Below are 24719 nucleotides of genomic sequence, written 5' to 3' on the forward strand. Positions count from 1 at the left end.
TGACATTACCTGATTGAGGCAGATAGAAGATGACTTTGAAAATTGACAGTACTACATATAAATTTGGATTTTTTTTAACAGTTTAGAAATAATAAATATTAAATAACATTATAAACTTGCTTTTATCTCAATAACATTATTTTACAAGGAAATCTTTGAAACTTAATTATTTAAGAGTTTTTATAATATTGATTAGCCATTACCTTCTACATTTTTAATAACAATGATGCATGCTATGACAAAATTCTCACTAAATCCGTTTAAAAACGACGATGACGCGTGTATTTTCAATACTTTCTCGTCATCTTTTTAACAACAAACGTCAAATCAGAATTGTCTCTCAGCTGAGCCACAAAGGTGACTGACTGTTTGACGTAGTGTTTCTTATTCCATTCTTTGATTTTATATATGTACAGCATTTCACCAGTAAATTGTGGTTAACGATTTAATTTAAGAGTTTCCTTTAATAGGTATATTAAATTTGCTGAAATGAGTGAATTAAGTCAAGAGGAGGTAAGTTTCTGTCTTTGTGAACATTGCATTTAATGTGCGTATGGTCGATCTAATTTCGTAACAAAACAAAGCGTTGGTGTTGTGTTGTTGTACGCTAGCGTAAGTATTATAATACGTACACGTGCCTCTAGCTCACGTTTTATGGCTTACAGATTAGAAGACGACGCTTAGCAAGGCTAGCAGCTCTTGGAGGAACAGGTCCCTCACCAGCCCCAATAAGCCCTCCAGTCACACCCAGTGCCTCTGTTCCATCAGACGTCTTAAATACACAATCGACACGCCTATCACCCACATCCTTGCCAAGAAGCTCTACAGAAAATACACCAGACACAAATACAGGACAAAATTATTCTGAGAATAAAAATGAAGTATCAGATCAATCAAAAATATCATCAGATGGTTTAATAGTTACCGAAAAGACAGATAATAACTTATTAGATGAGATGCCTGATACCAAAATGACAGATTTATCTCAAACAAGACAATACAACAGCTTTGATTCAATGGGTGATGACACTTTGTTAAGCTGTGGATCTGTTAGAGTAGGGGCATTACCACAGTCTACTGTAAGCGGATCTGAAGGAGTCTCCATTAGAGAAGACAGTACTTCTAGGTCAATATCTCCACCCCAATTTGTTGAACCACCACCTGTCAGGCCAAGGATAAGCAATGCTTCTCCAAGCTGCTCTAGACGCTCTTTATCAATGGAAGTAGATGATGTTTCGGAAAGAAATTCACAGTCAGAAAATCAACACGAGCCAATGGAGGTAACCTAACTAGTTATATTAATAAATTATTAAATTAAAAGTTATCAATATTAAAATCTAATTACAATGATGTAACTACAAATATTTGGTCATTTTTTTTAAACTTAAATGATTTAATGATTATAAGTGCAGTATTTTATATATCTACTTAAATATATAATATTTTCTGGTAAACCTTATATTCTAAAGTAATCTACATAACAATGTTTTTATAGGTAGAAGAAAATGATAATCTTCAATCACCATCTCATACAGTTAAATTTACTGAGCTGACAGAAGAACAGTTAAGAATTATTGTAGGCAAAATGTTACAAGTTACCTGGTCTGAAGAAAGTTCTGGTATGATTTATTAAGATTTCTGTTTATTTTCATTTTTAGACAAAGAAATTTTTTTGTCAGGAACAGGGATGGATGAAAAAAATTAGTATTGTACAAAAAAGTTATGGGATTTTTTAATTATTGGGGTTAATTATTTTTTTATGGTAATTTAGGTTTAATTACTTAATTGTAGAGTATTGTTGGCTATGGTTATGTAAGTAACCTACTTTCTAAAATAAGCTTTATCTTGCAATGATATACAGTGATTCATTTGTAATGTTGTTTATTTCTTGGAAACCAATTGTTACTTAAATCATATAGTTGCTTATACACTAGTTTCCCTCTCTGTTGTTAAATGCATTGTAAAAAGAATCAACAACAATGATTTTTTTCACTATTGTTAGTTTGAGCTAAACAAGAAATTTTTTGTATTTTGCATTTTAACAAGTAACTATGATGTAATTAGTATTAAGAAGTATTTTCTTAACTACTTTTGTAGACTAGAAGATATTTAATTTTCCTTTCTTTGCAGGGGGAATTTTTGTACCATCTGTAGCTGCAGCGTTACTTGATAATCCTAAGCTATCCATAGACGAATTAGCATCAGAAGCTTTAATGGATGTAATGTTGCAAATAGTCGATGGATCAGACCCTTTAAATCACAAAGCACTAGTTGTACTCCTTATGAAGCAATCGATGAAAGAATTGAGCGAAGAGTGTGTTGATGATCTCTTTGCAAAAGACCCAAATCATTTAGATATGGAGACTGAAGAGGGTGAATGCCCATCGCCACTTCTACCTTTACCAAAAGACATTACTAATCAAGCATTAGCTGTGAGCTATTTACTAAAATTCTACTACAATGTTAATGTTTATGAAAGAGATAACCCAAAAAAAAGTTCAGTGCCGCCGTTGAGTGATTTGATTTTAAGTATGCAATCTCTAATAGTTGATCACTTAGTCTTAGTGTTGAGAAGGAAATTTGACTTGCAAAAAAGTAGAAAGTCACCACTTCTTCCATATCTTATGACTGGAAATACGCCAACTGGTCTCATTCCTGAAATACTATTGAATACATATGAGGATCAAGAAGCTCTCGATGAGGTTTGTTTTCTTGTTTATTATTAACTTTCCTTGTATTAATTTTAGAATCTTATCTCTCAATAAACTGTGATTCTGCCGCTACACTTATAATAATCTCTATACAAATATTGGTCATTAAGCATTCTCAAGTGACAATTGTTTTTTTTTTTTATGATTGGACAATTCACACCAATTGACCTATTGTTTCATGTTTATATTTATTTAAGGTATTTGTGCCATTACTAATGGGTATACGTGAAGAGATGCGTCGACGTGTGTCACCTCTTGTAAGTCGGGGTGAGAGCGCGGCTATAAGGGCGCTCCGGTCCCTGTGTGAACTGAGGGATGGACCGAGACATTCTGCCAGACCGATCTGTGCGCTCATAGCTCGTCTTCCCAGTCTATGCCCAGAGTCAGTCACCACTGCACCAGGACGGGAAATTGCTAGAGTCAGCTTCCTTGGACCTTTCTTTGCTGTGAGTATTTTAAAGTATAACATTTCTTATAAAATATATAGACAGCGCTTCAAAATTTATTTTATTATAGTATCTAGGAACCTTCTAGCACCGTCTTTCTAGAAAGTAAACGTGCCTTTTAAAACTTCTAATATATCTCAGGACGTCGATTCCCCTCATAAGTGATAGTAATAATAAAGCCCTGAAAAGAAATGATGAAAAAAAAGGGAGTGTGTACTAATGTACGCGCGTAAGAAGTTATACTTCTTTGGCATTATTAAAAATAGTTTTTGATTGCATGCAAATAATTAATTACAATTAAATAATCAAAGACTGGAAAAGGAGTCATTATAGTCAATAAAGTTCAGTTTACATTTGAAAAATTAAATAAATAAATATTTATTATTATTCACTTACATTAAGTGTAACATAAATTCTATTATTATTCGAATGTTGTTTTTAAATTATGTCCAATGCCGTAGCATCTTCCGTAGGCAACTTCATTCTGTTAATTTTGTGTCACGGTGCGCGCGCATCGTAAAATTTCACTCTCATCAATTTTTCATATCGCGCCTAAAGAAGTATAACTTCAAAAATTATATACAGCTTAGATTTTTTACATTTTATACATTACTAGCTGTTCCCTGCCACGCTTCGCTGTGGCACATTGTGATTATGGTTGAGAAATGAGAAAGAAAATATTTCATATAAGTTTAATTTTGAAATACTTGTGGAAAATAATAATGAAAAAATAAAAAACAAAAAAATTAAAAAATTCGATAAAAACAATCGTTGATGCGATGATATATATACCATGCTAAAACTCCAGCTCGATCGGTGCAGAATTTTTTGAGTTTTTGAAGCGTACACAAACCAACATAACAAAAAAATATATATATAAAATTCTCGTATCGCGGTGTTTGTAGTTAAACTCCTCCGAAACGGCTTGACGGATTCTCATGAAATTTTGTGTGCATATGGGTATGTCTGAGAATCAGACAACATCTATTTTTCATCCCCCTAAATGTTAAGGGTAGTCCACCCCTAAATTATTATTTTTTAATTCTTAGATAAATTATTTTTATTTTATTTTTTTATGATTATTTTAATTATTATATATTAAGCATTAAAAAATACATACAACCCCTAATTTTCACCCTTCTAAGATCAACCCCTATTTTTATTATAAATGATATACATGGCAAAACGACGTTTGCCGGATCAGCTAGTTTTTATATATGTATGTATATAGATTTTAATCTTGTTATCCTACATATATCCTATATTCTATCTATCTTCAGTACCGTCGATCGAAGCTCCTCATAAGTGATGCGATAAGCAATACAAACGTAACGTGGTATTTCCACCACCCATGTTCATTCTCCAAAATAATTATAGCCTCTTTTCGGACATGACAGTGTTTTCTTTTTTTTTCGTAGATTGTTCTTTTGTTCTACTTTTGCGTGTCCATTTGCCAGGTGGCAAAGGCCTCCTCCAATCTTCACCATTCTGGCCTTTCTATGGCCACTCTATCCCATGTTGTTCCCGCGACTTGTTTAATGTCGTCGTCCCACCTTTTGTGGTCTACCTCTCTTTCTCTTTCCATCTCTTGGGTACCATAGTGTGATTATTGACGTGACAACGTCTTATAATTCGATGGAGCCGGCTGCACGTACAAAAAAACATGACTCATGCGGCGTTACCTCGCAGCGCGGCGTTTCCTCTGAGGCGTTCCATTTAAGGCTTGAAGTGCAAGCGCGGAACGAGCGACAAAGAGGCACAATTTGACATAATTCTATTTATGCGTAAAATAAATGTAACTTGATCAATTAAATTGTGATTTCCATTTACCTCCTTCTCTATATATAAATATCTATCAAACAAATAAAATTCTTTTGAAAAATGCAACCATTCCATCAGTATTATGACGTTGTCACGTTCAACTATCGTCAGTAAACCGACTTTACAGATAATCGATTTTTTTTTTCCAAAATTATACCTCCACTGTAATAAAATTCACCCAATTGCAGATGTCATTATTCGCCGAAGAGAACCCGCTTTTCGCTGAACGAATGTTTGCAACGGGAACGGATCAAAGCTTAGCATTTGCGCTACAGAGAGAAGTTGAAGCCAGTCGGAACACATTGCACAGCATATGCCATAATATCCTTTTGTGTCCGGAAGCAAGAGAACCATTCCTGATGTACTTTGCGGCTTTGCTGCAGAGGAATGAGAGAAGAGCACGGTTGCTGACGGATGAGAGATCGCTGGCTGGTAAGTTATTTAAAAAAATATCTCGGAGAAGAGTTTCAGATTACCTTGGATATTGCATGCTATGTCATGCAAAATGTTTTTATCTATACTATTAGAGACTTATTTAATTGTTATTAACGAAAAGAACCATTCACAAATATTTTTTATTAGAAATAGTATAAATGGCGAAGTAAATAAATTAATTAATTCGTAAACTACACTGTATCAAGGCATGAACCAAAGATAGCTAATCACCTACTTTTCTATAAACATATCTAGAAGTACAGTGTTGCTAGTATTTGTTGACGGAAAACGTTCAGAGTTATTAATATATATATAGGTCATAGCGTATAAACCTTCCTCAACAAATCAAACACAAAAATATTATTTTCATGTCTTGAAATAATAAACAAAACAGCTTTATATTATATAATTAATAAAATGGAATATATTTAACTTTTGTTGTCTGTGCGTGTTAAACTATTACCATAACTATTACTTCAAAACGGTAAATGAGGGAATGGATCAAGTTGTTTTATCATTAAAATAGTGTTAACGCAAAGTGTTATAGTTATATAAATTATATAACTATAACGTGTCTTACATAGATTATAGCAACTAATAGACGTTTTAATTAACATAATTTTTTCAATTATAATTTTCCATTGTAATACTTAGTTTTGTAATCGATTAGCGTATGCGATCTAGAAGTACTCATTATAAGTTACGTTTCAATATTTTCCCCACACACTCCTGAAAAAAAAAAACAGTGGCGCTACAATTAGTTCTGGGCCTCAGATTTCTGAATCTGTTTCATGATCATTTTTAAATCTAAAAGGCAAGTAGGTTGGGTCTAAGACATGTCGGTTTCTTCAAGATGTTTTCCTTCACCGTTCGACCGAATGTTAAATGCGCACATAGAAAGAAAGTCCATTGGTACACAGCCGGAGATCGAACCTACGACCTCAGGTATGAGAGTCGCACGCTTAAGCCACTAAGCTAACACTGCATTGCATTGAATTAAAAAAACATTCAATGTATCCATAAACAAAACAGACACTCCGTTTTCACTAACTTTTGGTCACGGAGTAAACAAAATTTAATATTCTATTAAATAGTTCTCATTAAAACGGTATAATTAGACTAATTAAGCGTTTAGGAATATCTAGGTCAGTATTTATAATACTCTAATACTACAAAGCATTTGTTTTAATAGATTATAGAAATCGTCGAATGACAAAAACACTACATTTGACGACGAGAAACAAACAAAACTAAATGCTAAAGAAAAAGGCGGCGACGGCCGTTCTTTATCATTGTATCGTATCTCTAATTAAAGCTTGAAATAATCCTCATATTTAATAAGTATTTACAATATTCTTAACCTAAATAGTAATAATAATTGAAAATTGATAAATACGTAACTAAAATAAATTTAAAAAGCTTGGTCCCTGTGGCAGTGTAGCTGTAATGCTGGCAGCATTTCCTCGCTGCATTGCGATCGTTTTTTGTTGAGTCACCGGTACTAACTACTAGTTACCAACTTAAATTTTTTTAGCGCACTTTATCCCCACGGCCCAAGAGTCTATTCCAAAGGGATCAAAATCGAAGTTGGAGAAAAGACATATTTCGCTTAACATTGATTACTTTAAGATACTGCGTTTTACTAGCGTCTTGCGTTTAAATAGATTTTCAACGCAATGTCGCTCACCTCGTCTGTGATATATTGGCGTTTATCCAATATTATGTTGTCAATTTTGTAAATACAATTATTTTCGTATTTAAACTATGTATCTGTTATATATGTTAGCCGAGTGGCTAGGCCCCGATATTTAAATAAATCATGGGTTTGGTAATGAATGCGCTCCGATTTCTGTTGTTCACACTTGCCAATTAAGGATTCAGAGTCAAGACTTAGCCCTAAGTAGAATTCACGAGTAATGTTATTTTACTGAAGCTGAAGCTTAGGGTAACAGTGAAGAAGTGGTGAAAGTGATTGGAGAATATAAGGCATAGGCCTTGGATTTCTATATAATATAAATTCGATACTCAAACTCAAAATAACTGTATTCATATAGGTGACCAAGTACACATATGAATGTCCACTCAAAAGATTTATTTATAAAAACACTCCTGCCCTAACAGGCCACCCTAAATTGACAAGAGTGCACAATAGGTGAATAAAATTTACAGACGAAACAAAAAGCAAACATACGAAATTAATGAGGAAAAACAAAATTACATAATAAAAAATACAAGAAATTAACTACTATGGGCACTAACAAAATAGAACTTTTGCCAGTTCACTCAAAAGACATTGAATAGTCACAATCTCGTCCTGTCAAATTTGCCAAACTTCATACAGAATCTATCGAATCTATCGAAGCTAGGATTAGGTTTACGTTCTAGAACACGGACCTAAGATATCCTAAATATTTAAATTAAAGCTTTTTTTACTGTAATTAAACATTTGTTGCTCAGATCTTTATAAACCACATGTGTGAACCTACTGGAATAGGTGCTTATTTATTAATAGCGGCTATATAGGAAAAAAAAATTCGACTCACTATAAAATACCGTTAGTCAACGCATCAATACTGCGTCATTGAGACAATACAATGTTCTAACGACCGTGACCCTAATTAAACATCGCTCGAACGATTACAGTATTTTTAGCATGTCACAAATCGGTGAGGTCAACACACTGTGACCATGCAGGCTTAAATCATGCGAAAGGTTTGGGGGTTGGCACACTATGTTTGTTTTTAATTTATTTTATTATTATTTATTACTTAAGATGTCATCTGGAACATGGTGTAATGGTTGCAGCTCCTAACAAACGTTGTGTAAAACAAAAAGCTTGGCGATTAAAAAGAGTTGCGGAGAGTTTATTGCCAGTTCTTTTCTTCCGTTCTACGCCCTTGATTTGAGAACTGGCAGTAAATGTAAAAGCATTTAATGTATATTTCTTTTTTGACGTTCATATGTACATTGTGTTACCTATATGAATAAATGATTTTTGACTTGATTATAAAGTTATCTTTAATTAAGATAAAATTAACGTTAAGACAAAGTTCAATTACCCCGCGTAACCTGAAGATATTTATAAACTGCATAAAAATGGTTCAATCAATTTTAGAAATGGTGCCTGAAATATATATTTGTTTTTAATTTTAGAACTGCGCAGTTTCAATATAAACAAAACAATGAATCGATAGATGTATTGTTAGCAAAAATAAAATTGAACGTAATCTGTTTACATCTTCATATTCATGAAAACGTAAACAATGTTCATAAGATGTCAATAAAGTTTAAATGATTAATTACTAAAATTAAAGGCGTAGAACAAATGAGATGTGGTTAGAATGAGAAACGTTCTTTTGCTTTATACTGTACTAGCCGTTTTCCGCCTGTTTAGCTGGGCGAATTCAAATGGGAAATACATAAAATTTTATGTTTCATTATCATTTTTTTTTTTCATATTTTTATTATTCTTCTTTTTAACTTCCCGCTAAGAAAATTGAAAATTTTCGAAAATCGAGTTTTTAACAGACGTTTTGAGGTTCTAGGAAGCTTTTAGGAAAATTTTCATAAAAGTAAAAGCAATAAAAAAATCAAGGAACGTTGGTATTTAAAAAATAAATAGCCATAAACCAACTAGGAAAAAATTCGCATCGAATGGCAGTAGTTTCATGTCGATACGATCAGTGGTTTAGGCGTGAAGGAGCCTCAAACGAAGACCATTTTTCTTATATTTATATAGATAAAGTAAAAGAACGTATCATTCGTCCTTGGGGGCGGTTATAACTTTATTCAAAGTGACTCGCCTCCTTGATTGCCTCCTGTCCCATAAAAAAAACTCTCCGCCTCTCTTTCTCGCCAAGTTTTTTAGTTTTACATGACACTTGTTAGTTGCATTGTTATGAATAGCAATAAAAAAGTTACGCGATTCTAAATTAATTACCAGTACTTCAAGGACGTAGTGAGGAGAAATAGCAAAAATCTTCGTAAAAAACGTCAATAGAAATACATATTAAATCTTCTAATTTACTGCCAGTTCTCAAATCAAAGGCGTAGACGGAAGAACTGGCAATAAACTCTCCGCCACTCTTTTTATTCGCCAAGATTTTTGTTTTACACAATGTTTGTAAGGAACTGCAACCATTACACCATGTTCCACATGACATCTTAACTAATTAATAATAATAATAAAAATAAAAACAATGATTTATCCTCTATCAGTAGTAGGCATGGTAAAATAGGAGCACGCACTTAAATTCTTGTGGGAACAAACAACACGCAAATCAAAGAGATAACAGGAATCTGAAGACATATGGTAGTACCTGTACCAGTTCTTTTTAGACATTGGCACAAACAATCTTATCAATTTTGCGTACGCCATTCCCTTGACAGTATGAATAACTGAGCTGCTATTATAAATTACCAGCTGACCCAGCAAACGTTGTTTTGGCATGTATATTATTCCTAGGAAACATTTCTTTAGTCCAATAAATAGGGGTTGATCGTAGAGGGTAGATGAAAATTAAGGGTTGTATTTATTTTTGTATGCTGTATCATAAAAAAAATAAAAACAATACATTTTTTCTAAAAGATAAAAAATAATATTTTGGGGTGGACAACCCTTCTCACTTAGGGGTTTGAAAGATAGATAGTAGCCGATTCTCTGACTTGACTGAATATGCATAAAAAAGTTCATAAGAATCGGTTGAGCCGTTTCGGAGGAGTATGGGAACGAACATTGTGACACGAGAATTTAATTTATTAGATATAAAATAATTTCAGGTGATGGTTTCATGTTGAACGTGTGTTCGGTACTTCAATTGCTATCCGTTCGGATCAAGCTAGAAGAGAGGGTGTACCCGCTATACACCTTTCAACCGGGCACATGGCTAAATATACGTGATGAGACGAGGCTGTTCTTCACCAATCAGGAGGCACAGGATTGGCTGGATGCGCTTAGTAAGTATCTATATAAAAATCTTTTACTGCAGAACGGTCGCCATCTTGGAATATTCGATTTTAAGATATAGAATATATTGTCTTAGAGAAAGATAGAATAAACGAATCTATAACTAAATGCTATCTAGGGTCCGTTCAGGTATTACGTAAGCACTATAGGGGAATGGGTGTGTTTGATTTTCTCATTTGGTGATTACGTGAACAGTAATTATTAACGTTTGTACTATTACCCAAACATTGTCTATATGTATCTACTATTATTTTTGAGAGCTTTGTTTACTTTTGTTTACAAGAGGAAGGGGGGAGGGGGATAAATTGCAGTAAATCTGCTTACGTAATACTTGAAGGGCCCCCAAGCAGTAATGTATGATAAACCATTTTTAAAGTTGATGAAGTTGATGAAAAACTTAAACATATTTACGATATATTAATCAACGTTTCGCCAATTCAAATAAAAAATATTATAGTCTTATAAATGTATTTTATTAAATGTGTATCGAAAACTTTTAGTTTTACATTAGATGGAGATAGACTTTATAAAATGTAACTATTGTTTTATTTCATCTATGTTTTAAACCCATACGACATATCGTACAGTAGTGTAAATAAAAAATTAAAGGATGAGCTTCAGAAACAAGAACTGACTCTTATTATTATGATTTTTAACAAATTAAAAGATTAACTTATTTAAAAATCCTTATTAGTAAATAAGGTTAGACTTAAATTACTTATTATATTAGATGTCTTAGTAAAGACACATGTACATATAAAAAAAGAAAATATCAACTAATAACTTTGGGTTTCGGAAAATTGCTCCAAAAATATTGTGCAAATTTTTTTTCTGTATGTACATAATTAACCTTACAGATAATGACCCAAGCCATACCTGGCCTGAAGCAAAATTCCAGACCATTTGCTGGTTCCTCACACTTCACATGCATCATGTCGCTCTTATACCCGCCTTGCACACGCATCAGAGAAGAATCCGGTAAGCAAAACTAATATATATTATTCACGTATTTTTCTGTCACCCAAGATTTATATACGTCCTTTTCTGTCAAATTTTGTTTTCGCTGTGATGAAAAGAGATGGATGAGTATTTAAGTTAAAACGACGTTATTACAGTGGACCCCCGGTAATCCGACAAAAATGTTGCATCAAGTACTGCCTTAGAATTTTTTTACATAAGAGTACCCTATAATCCGAGAAATTACAGATCCAAATGATAATATTCTATATGTTACTAGCAGACTCGGCCAAGCGTTGCTGTGCTAAGGTTTTTGTTATATTACATTGTAGTAAACTATTCAAGGTAAACGGTAGAAGATCATCAGTCTTGGAGACCATCATGCTTTTTTGGTGGTTATGCATATATTTAGTTGAAGCTTATGTGAAACGTTGGTACTTTTAACACAGCGCCATCTGTTAAAAAATGTGACTATCAAATAATAAACAAATATTTTGCAATGAAATAATATTGCGGGTATAAATTGAGATGTTAGCTATCCTATCTTTTAAGGTAGATCAAACTGCATACGGTGTGCAAATTTGATTGATATCGGTTCGGTAGTTTAGGAGTCCATAGCGGACAAACAACGTGACACGTAATTTATATATATGTATTAAGATATGTAAATACTCTGATGTACAAATCATACTTCATTTTGTATGACAAATTTAGCTTACGTTTTAATATAAAATTAAAGTCATTAATGCTTGAAAAATATTGAATAATAAATAAAAGACATTTTAGGATTACGAGGGGTAGGGGGGGAGATACCGGGGGTCCACTGTATTATTTTTATTTAGAAAAAATGGAAATAAAGAGTTTACCTGGTCAATTCAACCGCGATGGCTCATTTGTATTAAGATTAAGTAAATAATTAAGATTAATCTATCCGTTTGCAGAACACACTCAAGAATTTTTATAGGCGATCATAAATTATTTATATTTATGTATTTTACAGCGCATTCCGTGATCTACAAAAGGTGATCGAAGAATTAATGGCAGCCGAACCACAATGGCGGAACAGTTTCACGGCAGTACGGAATAGGGAATTACTTCGTCGGTGGAAACGGCAGATAAAAAGACTACATAGGTAATATATTTTTTAAATATAGTTATTTAACGTTAAACCTTCCCGTGAGTTAAGTGAAATCGATAGATATGATTTAAAAAAAATGTCTTTGGTTTTCACGAGTACTACACTTTTATATATTTACTAGCTCCCTCTGTGAACACCGTTCGCATTAATGTAATTTTTTTACTAAGCCTGTTTCTTTAGTAGCTACATACCAACATTTTGCTATGTTACGCCATAGAAACAAAGCTTACGTACCATAGAAATAAAGCTTAATGTATAAAAAAATTCCATAAAAACTCCTCAGATTTTACGAAATAAAAAATTTGGTATTACTAGAGTTAATAAAAACGTTCCCATATTAACGCCTATTGGAGCGATGTATTGTAAAGTTCCGCTGGATTTTTGCATTTAATCATTTAGAAGGTTTTAAAGATTTTTCATGCAAATTTTTTGGGACGTTTTTGATTTTAATAGTCATGGAACGTCATGACGCGTCACGGCGTATATTGTAGCGTGGGTGATTTCCATTACCGGCAAAATAACGACAACAGTTGCCTACATATATTCATCGATGGAACATAGGAATCAAATTTCATAACTAACTATAACTTTCAAAATGATCTTTAATTTGCATTCCTATATTATTTCCTTACTGTATCGTTCGCCTTTTGACTGCATAACACACATTTTTTCATATTGAGTGAAATACATACAAATACGCTTAAGTTCCGAAAAAGGTTAATAAATAATATACAATTTATTTCTGGTATAATTTTATACTTTTTAGTAATATAGTCCGAATAATTTCAGGTCAAAACAGTGCGCTGAAACAGCGCTTTTAGACCCAGAGTTAATGCGTCGTGGGGTACAATTCTATTCGTCTGTATGTGCATTACTCGTGAAGCAATTGGATGCAGCTCGCGATGCACCGGACGCGCCTTTTTCGTCGCCTGCGCACGCCTTTAAAGCCACGCCCGAGTGGTACGTGGAAGATGTCGCGGAGTTCATGCTGTTTGCCGTTCAGTGAGTATATGTCTTGTTAATCTATGTTAAAAATCAGCTTTGATAATATTTTTTTTTTAATAAATACGAAAACAATTATTTAAACAAATTTTTCATATTTATTAATATATAATTAACATATTTTTGTTAATATACAGACGTGGTAGTGACTTTTTATATTACAATTCGTTTTCAACCGACTTAAAATAAAACCAATGAAGAAGGTTATCAATGCGTGTATTTTTATCTGAAGTATGAAACGCTAAACATTTGATTAATGTTTCTAAGAAGTTTCCTACCCACATTTCACGATTTTATTTTTAAGTTTGAAAAACATGGTCGAAGTACAGTATACGTAATGAAGTATATCCTTACAAGCATCTTGTAAAACAAAATATTTTAGAAGTTCTTCATGTCCTTATTAACAAACTAAAATAATATAGAAGTACATAAGGGAGCGAATTTGGGGGGGGGGTGTCTTGTAAAACGTTACGATGCGGGGCGGGGATTAAATTACGCATTATTGTTAATATTATTTTCGACTTACACCACATAATAGTAACTTTTAGGTATAAAATCACTGGGTGGTACAGAAAAACGTTACGGCGCGTTAAATGGGGGGGTCAATAATCTCCAAAAATTGCGTGACGTAATACTTGAACGCTCCCTTATCCATCGATATGAATAAATAATTTTCTCAACATTTGGGAAGTTAATAATATCGCGTGATAATTTTGTTATTTAAATAATTTTACCGTGATATTTAAAAGTTAATTTTCCTTCCACAGATACGTCCCACAGATCGTGGCATATTACATAGAGGACCCGATAATTACCTGGCTCTTGAGCGCCATCTGCAATTCTCACCTTATAAAAAACCCGTATCTCGTCGCTAAAATAGTGGAAGTCCTTTTCGTGATAAATCTGTCGATACCGATGAAATTGAAGAATGTGTACGAGAAATTCATGGATCACCCGATGTCCCAAACGGCATTGCCGAGTGCGTTGATGAAATTTTACACGGACATTGAAACGACGGGACAAAGTACAGAGTTCTACGATAAGTTCACGATACGATTCCATATCAGCATCATTTTGAAAGGCATGTGGGAGAGGCCGATTCATAAACAAGTAAGTATTATTATTAAAATGCGTGGATTCGAACAAATAGTGAGGTTAAAAATACTTAATAACTAGCTGATCCGGCAAACGTCGTTTTGCCATGTTTATCATTTATAATAAAGAATAGGGGTTGATCGTAGAGGGGTGAAAATTAGGGGTTGTATGTATTTTTTAATGCTGTATCATAAAAAAATTAAAATTAAAATTTTTGTCTAAAAATTTAAAATTTAAAATTTAGGGGTGGACTACCCCTAACATTTAGGGGGATGAAAAAGATGTTGGCCGATTCTCATAGATACCGGATAAGCACAAAAAATTTCATCAAAATCGGTCCAGCCGTTTCGGAGGAGTATGGCAACGCAAGCTGTGACACGAGAATTTTATATATTAGATAAGTTAGACACGATATTCTTGATGTATGGGGACACAATAAATAAATGTAAAAAGAACGTGTGGCATTCGAGGACTGCCGCGGTAAAGCTATTGCATAGCATATTTTATTTATGCAGTATTTTTTTTTTCTTTGATATTAATTCAATCTTCCACTCTACCAGACTAACACGCCTATACAGGGTGGCCAAAAAGTCGTGGATCAAACGCAAATAGGGGATAGATGAGGTCATCAGCGGTAATAAATTGTTTTACGGGGGGTCTCTAAGGTCAACCCCTGCAGAGTTATGATTTATTTTGGTTTTTATATGAAAATTGACTTTTTTTACTAATTCTTATTAAAATTTGAAAAAATCTACACCCTGTAGATTATTTCATAATATCCACTAGATTGGTACTGATGAGTTCTTGCGTTAGACATACTATTTATAGTTGTTTATTGAGTGTATTGAATATAATAAGTATTATGTTATACTATATAATATTTTTTCAAATGATAACATTTTGTTTACTTCGGACCCCACTGGGAAAAAAAATTACTCTACCGAAAAGTGACCCTGTATTACAAGTTTTGGCGCATTTAATACGTATTCTGAAAAGGTATTACACATTGCCATGAGTCGCTCTAATATCTTTCTAGGACGAAAAAACAATAACAACGATTCGGACTTATGCTGTGTAAATCGGACTAGATTCAAAAAATTGGACAGATGGCTGGAGTGTTTCGAAGGAATTTGATTAGACGGTGCAGATTAAGTATTATGGTCAGAGTCAGGAATTTTGAGCATATTTTATTGTAAAATATTTTGTTTCCTACAAACAACCATTGAGAAATAATTGTTTTAATACAATTATTATTTCACAATCGTTGTTTGTAATTCTTCCTAGAAAGATATTAGAGCGACTCATGGCCACGTGTAATATTTTTCAGAATCCCTATTAAATGCGCCAAAACTTGTGATACAGGGTCACTTTTCGGTAGAGTAATTTTTTTTCACAGTGGGGTCCGAAATAAACAAAAAGTTACGATTTGAAAAAATGTTATATCGTATAACTTAATATTATCTTCAATACACTCAATAAACAACTATAAATAGTATGTCTAACGCAAGAACTCATCAGTACCAATCTAGTGGATACTATGTAAAAGATACAGGATGTAGATTTTTTCGAATTTTAATAAGAATTAGTAAAAAAAGTCAATTTTCATATAAAAACCAAAATAAATCATAACTCTGCAGGGGTTGACCTTAGAGACCTCCCGTAGAACAATTTTTTGCCGCTGATGACCTCATCTATCCCCTATTTGCGTTTGATCCACGACTTTTTGGCCACCCTGTATAGTCTGTCCCACTTTAACGCACCTGCGGTACGTCACCGATCACGCCAGACCGATGTGAGACGCAGTATGCGTTCTGTCCCGCTCTAAGGCGTATTGGCCGCATCTATATTACGTCATCGGGTGTTAGGTTTTTATTTTCTTTACGGAATTTCTTGATTCGGTCGCCGCGCTCAAAGCCCACGATGAAATCTATGCAATAGCTTAAAAACTATATCCTCTACGCTCTACGTGAGAATTTTTAGTATTTAATTATTCATTACATACATGTTGTAAATATAAAATAGGAATAGTCTTTCTGTCCACCGGTATGTCAAACAAATTAATACTTATTTAAGACCAATAACAAAATTGAATTAAGACGGTACGTTGGCAAAAAACGAAATGCCATTTTTTTTCATCTTTAATTGTTTATAACTTTTGCAATTTTTTATGTGCTAATACACGCTTTTGGCACATTTTTCTAGACGTCATTCCGGATCCATAGCTCATTGGATCCGGAATGACGAATAATTTTAAGAGCAGTATCTCTATTTTGTACCATTTTAAACTTGTCGACTAGACTATTGCTAGTCTGAATAATGATATTTCATATTCTCTTTTTAACTCCAGATTTATGAATATGTAGTAATCTTAATATATATAAATCTCGTGTCACAATGTTTGTCCTCAATGGACTCCTAAACTACCGAACCGATATCAATCAAATTTGCACACCGTGTGTAGTTTGATCCAACTTAAAAGATAGGGTAGTTTAAATCTCAAATTATAGTCGCAATATTATTTTATTGCAAAATATTTGTTTATTTTTTGATACAATTCTAACAGATGGCGCTGTGTTAAAAGTATCAACGTTTCACATAAGCTATCTACCTTTCACATACGTTCTCCTACCGTTTCCCTTGAATAGTTTACTACTATGTAATATAACAAAAACCTTAGCCACAGCAACGCTTGGCCGAGTCTGCTAGTTGTAGTAGAAATACATGTTAGTCCATTGTTGTTACGAACGTTGTAAGTTATAAATCAATATCACAAAGTCTTCAGAAGTCACAACAATGATATTTTATGTTTTTTTTGTTATTTTCAGGCAATTGTGAAGGAATCACGGTCGGGTCATCAATTCGTGAAGTTTATCAATATGCTTATGAACGATACTACCTTCTTATTAGACGAATGCTTAACGGTATGTTTTTTTTTATTTTTACAATTCTAACCATTATTCTATTTGGAGATATTAGAAACTTTATATAGTACAGCAACCTATAAGAGACGGCCTTTTTTTAAATGCCTGGAGATGATCTCCTTGAAAGACCAGATGAACTGCAATAAATTGCTTCTTTATTTGTAGTACTTGAAACGTATACACGAAGCACAAGACGCGGAGACATCTGGAACGGGAAGCGAATCGCGGACGCGTGGGCTTGCGCAGGACGAAAGACAATGTCGCTCATACCTTACTCTAGCTAGGTAAGATACACATACACACATACTCTTCACCATCGATTACAAATTGTTCTGAAGCTGATAAATTCGAGTCAAAGTCAAATCATTTATTTCAATTAGACCACTTAAAATGGCACTTATGAACGTCAAACAAAATACAAAGATTGTAGTTGCCCCTTCTAAAAGGTAGTTCGTGTGGAGACTGGGCAAGAAACTCCACACTTACTCTTTTAAAATAGGTTTACAATATTTTCTTTACATTAGTTAAATAATTATATGTGAAGACAATGTACTCTTAGAAGAAAACTACTATACTAAAAAAGTTAGTATACATGTTCCTCACATATTTACAAATATCGAAACCGTAGAAAATTATACATTAAAGAGTAATAAAAATAATAGAAAAAAACAATAAAATAGTGTGTGAGATAAAATAAAATAATTACATTTTGTAGTATAATAATTTAAAAAAAAAACAAAAATATGTTAAAGCAAAAAATCAGCAACCAATTTGATTTTGTCCAGGCTCTATGATTGTCCTATGGAGCAGGACCAGCATGTTTCCAAGCATTCTTATCTTGAATATAATCATCTAATTTGTAATATGCTTGTTTACAAAGTGTACTTTTAATAAAACATTTAAATTTTCTCGTCTTTTACATATATTCAAAATTATTGATATTCAGCAAGAATACGTACTTATGAACTGGCGCTACTTGTCATTTACGGCTTTTAATTATTTTCTGCCTTGATTCACCTTGATACAATACGTTTGCGTGTTGTTCCCATAGTATTGTAAGTGTTTTGTTCTTATTTCCCCACATGGCTGATAAAGGTGAAAGTGGTGGATTTATGGCCAGTTCTTCTCGTCTACATGCTTAATTTGAGTACTGGCAGTAAATGTAAATATAGAAGCGTTATTTTTTTTACTGACGCTCATAAGTGTAATGTTCACTAAGTTATCGAAACGGATAAACTATGTTTTAGTTTTTTTTTGTCAATCATTTTGGGACAAAAAAACACAAATATTAAATCAAATATCGTACATTTTTCCAGAGTAAATACAATAAAATGGGTCAATTTTATCGAAATACTGCTTCGCAAGATTTTTAAATAAATAAAGTAGAACCAAATTTGGCAGTGTCAATAAATTCTACCTCAACTCTAATAAAGCTAACTTTTAATATTATTGTCCATTTATAGGGAGACAGTGGACATGTTAGAATATTTAACTGTGGAGATCAAAGAGCCATTCCTTCGTGCTGAGTTGGTTGAGCGGCTCGCCACGATGCTTAACTTCAATCTTCAGCAACTCTGCGGACCTAAATGCAATAATCTCAAGGTAATTTCGATTGTCTGACTTGTTTACTCCTTATAATTAATGTCTATAGAAACGCGTTTCCAAAAAATATCTTGCTTTGGATAGAAATTAACCCTTAATTACAGAACCAGTCTAACAAGACAATTTAAACTAAAGTACCTTCGTTTTTTTCTACTAATATATGTTGGCTCTTGATAGACAGAGGCAAGACAAAAAAATGTTTTTTTAGGACATTTAGACTTATAATGTGGATGAATATCGGAGTTAGTATTCATACAAGTATGTTGTAATCTAGGCAAGTAAATTCCTGAGTATTTCCCGTTTCTAATTGGTAGAAGGCTGTTTTGACACATCTTATTATTAGCATTGGTATCTACGATAATTTTCTTGTCATTGGTCCTTCGAGCCGGAATTTTTTTAAGTTGTTTTTTTTTCTTATTCCAGGTACGTCGCCCCGAGAAGTACGGCTGGGAGCCACGGAGACTGCTAAGTCAGCTAGTGGATATCTATTTGCATCTCGACTCACCACAGTTCCACGCCGCACTTGCTGCGGACGAGGTATAGCGTTTTATATTTATTAACACTTCTATGCATAATAGAATGATCAATATTTTTTTTACATTTAGATTTTCCCAGACTTTTTGACTCGTGTAAATAACTGTTCTGATCTCTCTCGAGTCTTCTTGTGCTCTTAATTTTATTACAGGAATTAATAAATACTTTTTATGTTAAAAGTCCCGTGGTACGTCGAAGTACCCGTGACGTTGACGTTCAAATGCAATGTCAACTACACTGATGAAGTAAAGAAATTTAAATATTTTATCTTTATAATGAATTTAATTAAATTTGAACGTAATTATGATAAATGTTTGAAATAAGTTTTTTTTTTTTTAAGATTATTAATGACTATTTATTTATTAACAGGAGTCAAAACTAAACTATTAAAATAACAAAGCACTACAGTACATCTTAATAGCTAGCATATGTGTTATAAAAATAAATTAAATTTACAAATTAAAGTTACAATAGGCATATTCCTTTGCGAACTGTAGAGTCCACTCCCGTTTGAGGTCTTCCCTGGGGGATACGACCTTTAATGGTTGAAAAAAAGCATATTCCTCCCTCAAAGGTCGGCAACGTACCCACTAAAATGGGTTTCCAAGGGCTGCGATGATTGTCCCGTAAGCGCCTATAAATCAAGATTTACCTTATTGTGTATGCTGCGGGGAAACCGAGACAAGGAAAGAGGAGAAATATGTATCTTGATCTTCTGTTGTTAAATGTGAATTCACAGATATAAAAATTTCAAATTGATTTTCAGCGTTCTTTCCGCAAGGAGTTATTCGAAGAGGCGGCTGTGAGATTAGCCAAGTCCTGCATCAAAACTTCCACTGAGATCGAGAGGTTTAAAACTTTAGCCGACAACGCATACCAGATCGCTAGTAAGTCTTTTTTTATTCTTTGCTTTCACAGAATACATACAAAATTGACATAAAATATAATATTTGTCACTAAATAAAGCCGTACACACACACGCACGTATTATCTATGTATATTTTTTGACGACTCATTGGTCTAGTGTTTACTAACTCTGACTGCGAATCTATGGGTCCCGGGTTCGATCCCCGGCTGAGACGAACATCGATGTGATGAGCATTTGGTGTTGTGTGTGTTAAATATGTATTTATATGTCTAACTATCTATAATATGTATGTATATCCGTTGCCTAGTACCTATAACACAAGCTTCACCAGCTTAGCATGGGACTAGGTCAATTGGTGTGAATTGCCGTTAAAAAAAAAATTTGTTTACTTTGTAATCCTTGTAATTGGCGTTTGTTGCTATTTTAAATAAATACAATTGAAAATTATATACAAGTAAAGTATATAAAGGATAAATTGATAATGTATACGTAAAAAACAAACCATTTTTTTAAGGAAACGTCTTATTATATAGTTTTAAGTGATGATATTTAAATATACATTACAAAATTGATGGATTGAAGTAAAGTTTTTGCATGTCTGCCATTACAATAAAACAAATAAATAAAAAAGGTTAATTTTACTATGTCATTGGTCATAGTCATTGCCAAAACTAATAAAGTGATAGAAATTTATTGTTAAATAAACTTAATTCTTTATCTTTGTTCCAAACAAAAGATTTTTTAATACCTTTTTAATATGGTCATTAATCTACAATTTAATTTGATCATATCTTTATGAACGTGCTCGGTTACATAATGATATTTGTTCAATATTTTTTTAAAGCCCACAAAGTTTCTAGTATTTTTAGCTAAGTTTCTACTACTATGTACTACGCATAATATTGTACCTAGATAGCTATCGTTCCAGGGTTCATAAAGCGTCTACACACGGCCCTAAAATCAGTGAAATCATGAGCCCGAACCAATTTCTGAGTTAGGGTTGATAATAAAATTAGGGTACGATCTATGGTTTCCCCACCAACTCTCCGATATTTTATTTAAGAGCTGTAGACACTTATAGAATAACACATTTAAGCCAATTACCAATTATTTCAGTCTCAAACCAGCAAAAGAGCGAAGAATTCGCAGACGCGCCTGAAGAGTTCAGAGATCCCCTTATGGATACTCTGATGACAGATCCAGTCTTCCTACCTTCGGGCAAGGTAAATTAATTATTTTTAATCCTATTTATCTGTTTAATTCCCACGATTTAAAAAAAAAAAAATTGGCTTTATAAACTGAAATAGACATGATTTAAATAGTCATAATGACCAGGTTTCAGAGACAATTCTCTATAATCTTTCGTAGATGAGCTTTGACATAACGCTAAGTGTAAAAACGTATATACGCAAGTCATAGGTTCTGAATTTCATTCTCTTTCCTGAATTTTACCCTCAGTGTCTTTAAACCAACTTCTCTGTACGAAATTTAAAATTCCAAAGATAATCTGATATATTGTTGTTAAATGAAAATATTGACGTGTTTAACAACAGTCTACCAACTTACCGTAACTTTGTTTTGCAACCTCTTAATGTGGTTTAAGTTTTCATTTAGTTTTGTTTATTTATCTTATTTCTGTTATTGTTATTTTTTTATCTTTTTAGTTTTAGTTATTATTATTAAAGTTTAGTTATTATAATTAATTTTTTTTGATAATGTTTGTTTAATTCTTTCCTTTGATAGATTTCTTATTATGTTCTAATGTAATTGATGTGTATGTGAATTGAAATTGAAAATTTGTGATGTCATATTTTCTTGTATTTTTTAAGCATAACACATTGTTTTAGAATGTATAAATAAATAAATATTGTGTTTAAATCCATTAATAGATCGTCAAAAGATGCTAAATTTCGCCACTTAAAATTTGATATTTATAATTGTTTTTCAGGTTATGGATAGATCTGTGATCTTGCGGCATTTGTTGAATAGCGCGACCGATCCCTTCAACCGACAGCCTCTTAGTGAGGACCAACTACGTCCAGGTATTGCTCATAGTTTAAAATTTATATTTAAATATAAGGAATTGTACATTCAAAAGTATTGTTTAATACCGAGTAAACTCTTTATAACTTTATTCATTATAACGGAAAACTCTCTATAACGTAAAAATGTGTTAAATTTATTTGGTTTAATGTACATACATAATTTCTTCTCCCCCTATAACGAATCCTCTCTTTACCGACTAAAAATGCTCGGTCCCTTGGAATTCTTTATAAAGAGTTTACTGTATTTTGTTACCTATATCGTTCCTGGGGCGTATAGATCTTGACGATACAAATAAGAAAATTCAGTTAATATTTTAAGAAATATTCTATAGTCCTTTGTTAGTTTTATACTTGCTGAAGATTGATAGGGAGAGATGGCAACATTTAGCAACTTGTAACAACTATTTTAAAAATACTACCATATTTTTTCTCTTACGTTCTAAAATGGTAAGAAAGTTCCACCTGTATCACCTCGACGTCCGTCGCTCCACAGCTGAGAGTTTTGGTAGTTTTCACCACCACTATGTGGAACCAGCTGCCCACTTAAGTATTTCTGAACCGATTCAACTTAGGGTCCTTTAAGAAAAGACCTTATCATTTCCTAAAATGCCACCTACGCACTTGCGAGCCTTCTGGAAATGTATCCATGGGTATCACTTAATATCCTGCCCATTTGCTGCGCCGTTATATTAAAAAAATGTTGACGTTTGTCGACTTTAGACAAATAAAATATTTAGGTACGGAATGTATGATTTAAAACTTAAATTAATCACAAAGGCTTAATGATAATCTTTTGTTACAGCTTCGGAACTAAAAGAGAGAATAATTCAATGGCAACGCGAGAAGAGATCTTCGTAGATAATATTACAAAGTCTGATGTACATAATGTTTTATCGTGTAAAAACTTAGGACATTGCCTAATGTGATGTTTTAAACGTTTCTAGACGAATATTGCTCGGCCATCTGAAAGAGATAGCATATCGTTTATATAGTGTTCTCTCTGTCGCACGCTCTTCATCAAATAGACCTGTCATAGATTCGTTTATATTGAAATTAATTAAAAGTTTATTGTATATGACGTATCGGTTCATCTCATTAGAACTAAAGGAGTTTTTAATGGTATATTACTGTTCTTGTTTCGGACGTGTGAGAGAGATAACTATAGGTACTATCTCTTTCTAAAGTTGGTGCACGTTGTATACGCAACTTTGTCGTACCGAGAGAGGGTTTAGAATGTATTTCACTTGTTTTTTTTAAACATTTCCGAATACATAGTTAGCTATTTAGTTTATGAGCAAAATATATGATGTCCTAAAATTGTTAAAAATGTCGCGTATCTTGTCACTCAGTATGATGCAGTGTGGGCCGGCAATAGTTTTCAATAAATATTATTTTACGTTAAAATTGGCTTTGGGCATATGACACAGAAATTTGAACGAAATTCTTCGTATTTTGAGTTAAATATCATGGCCCACATATATATAAAATTATTCTAATATATATACTGTATCGCGTTGTAAAAGTGCTAACCCTTAATTTTTTTTTGTGAAAAACAAAACCATTAAATTTTTAGTTTTTTTATTTGTTATGGACCATGATATTGGAACTTTTATACTTAAACTTTGCTTACACCAAAACAATTGAGTTCAATATAATCTCAGTATTCGAACTTGAAGTCCTGGGCTTAAAATTTACTGTAACGTTAACCACTTACCAAATGTGTGTGTGGTGTAAGCAAAGTACGCTTTCTAATATATCATCAAATAATCCTAAGCGTAGATAAAGAGAAATACGGAGCGATGTGTCTCGCAAAAAAAAAAAATCGACAAAAATACCAAATTATTCTGTATATTTATGTTCAAAAAATTTTTAAATAAACCATATTGACAATTGCGCAGTACATTCTCTTTATTTACAGCGAATTACCCAAGTAAAGTTTTCGGTTCATAAAAAAGGATTAAACTATTATATCACAAGTCTAAATTTCACACCTTATTTTGTAAAAACTTAAAAACAACATAAAATTAAAGATGACATGGCGGGCGGCGTTTATTGTCGTTGGTCAAGAAGGATCGTGACGTTATGTCAGTCATTTGACTACTATTGACCAATCACAATACAACGAGACGCCATTTTAATTCATCTTTTGTTTTATCCCTGGTATGATTCAATTTTCCT

At 32.9% G+C, this 24719-nt stretch overlaps 1 protein-coding gene across 1 annotated transcript; it reads left to right on the plus strand.

The window, feature by feature from the left end:
* The first annotated feature begins 325 nt into the window (after nucleotides 1–325).
* Nucleotides 326–23963, plus strand: LOC125060721 (ubiquitin conjugation factor E4 B). The gene is made up of 19 exons (XM_047665746.1): nucleotides 326–513; nucleotides 666–1280; nucleotides 1496–1619; nucleotides 2131–2702; nucleotides 2909–3157; nucleotides 5167–5410; nucleotides 10193–10369; nucleotides 11237–11357; nucleotides 12337–12468; nucleotides 13264–13476; nucleotides 14244–14586; nucleotides 17397–17492; nucleotides 17658–17776; nucleotides 18956–19094; nucleotides 19518–19631; nucleotides 20395–20515; nucleotides 21613–21719; nucleotides 22445–22538; nucleotides 23344–23963. Exons 1-19 carry the CDS (start codon nucleotides 490–492, stop codon nucleotides 23397–23399), a joined length of 3660 nt encoding a protein of 1219 aa, XP_047521702.1. The 5' UTR covers nucleotides 326–489; the 3' UTR covers nucleotides 23400–23963.
* The last annotated feature ends 756 nt before the right edge of the window (nucleotides 23964–24719 follow it).

This window comes from Pieris napi, chromosome 22, assembly GCF_905475465.1.
Source record: "Pieris napi chromosome 22, ilPieNapi1.2, whole genome shotgun sequence".
In the NCBI taxonomy this organism is placed as follows: Eukaryota; Metazoa; Arthropoda; class Insecta; order Lepidoptera; family Pieridae; genus Pieris; species Pieris napi.

Excerpts from the sequence above, each read along its gene's own strand:
- LOC125060721 (XM_047665746.1), top strand. The coding sequence starts at position 490 with ATGAGTGAATTAAGTCAAGAGGAG. Across the intron at positions 10,370-11,236 it reads GGATTGGCTGGATGCGCTTA|ATAATGACCCAAGCCATACC; the intron begins GTAAGTATCTAT and ends TTAACCTTACAG. Across the intron at positions 12,469-13,263 it reads CAGATAAAAAGACTACATAG|GTCAAAACAGTGCGCTGAAA; the intron begins GTAATATATTTT and ends GAATAATTTCAG.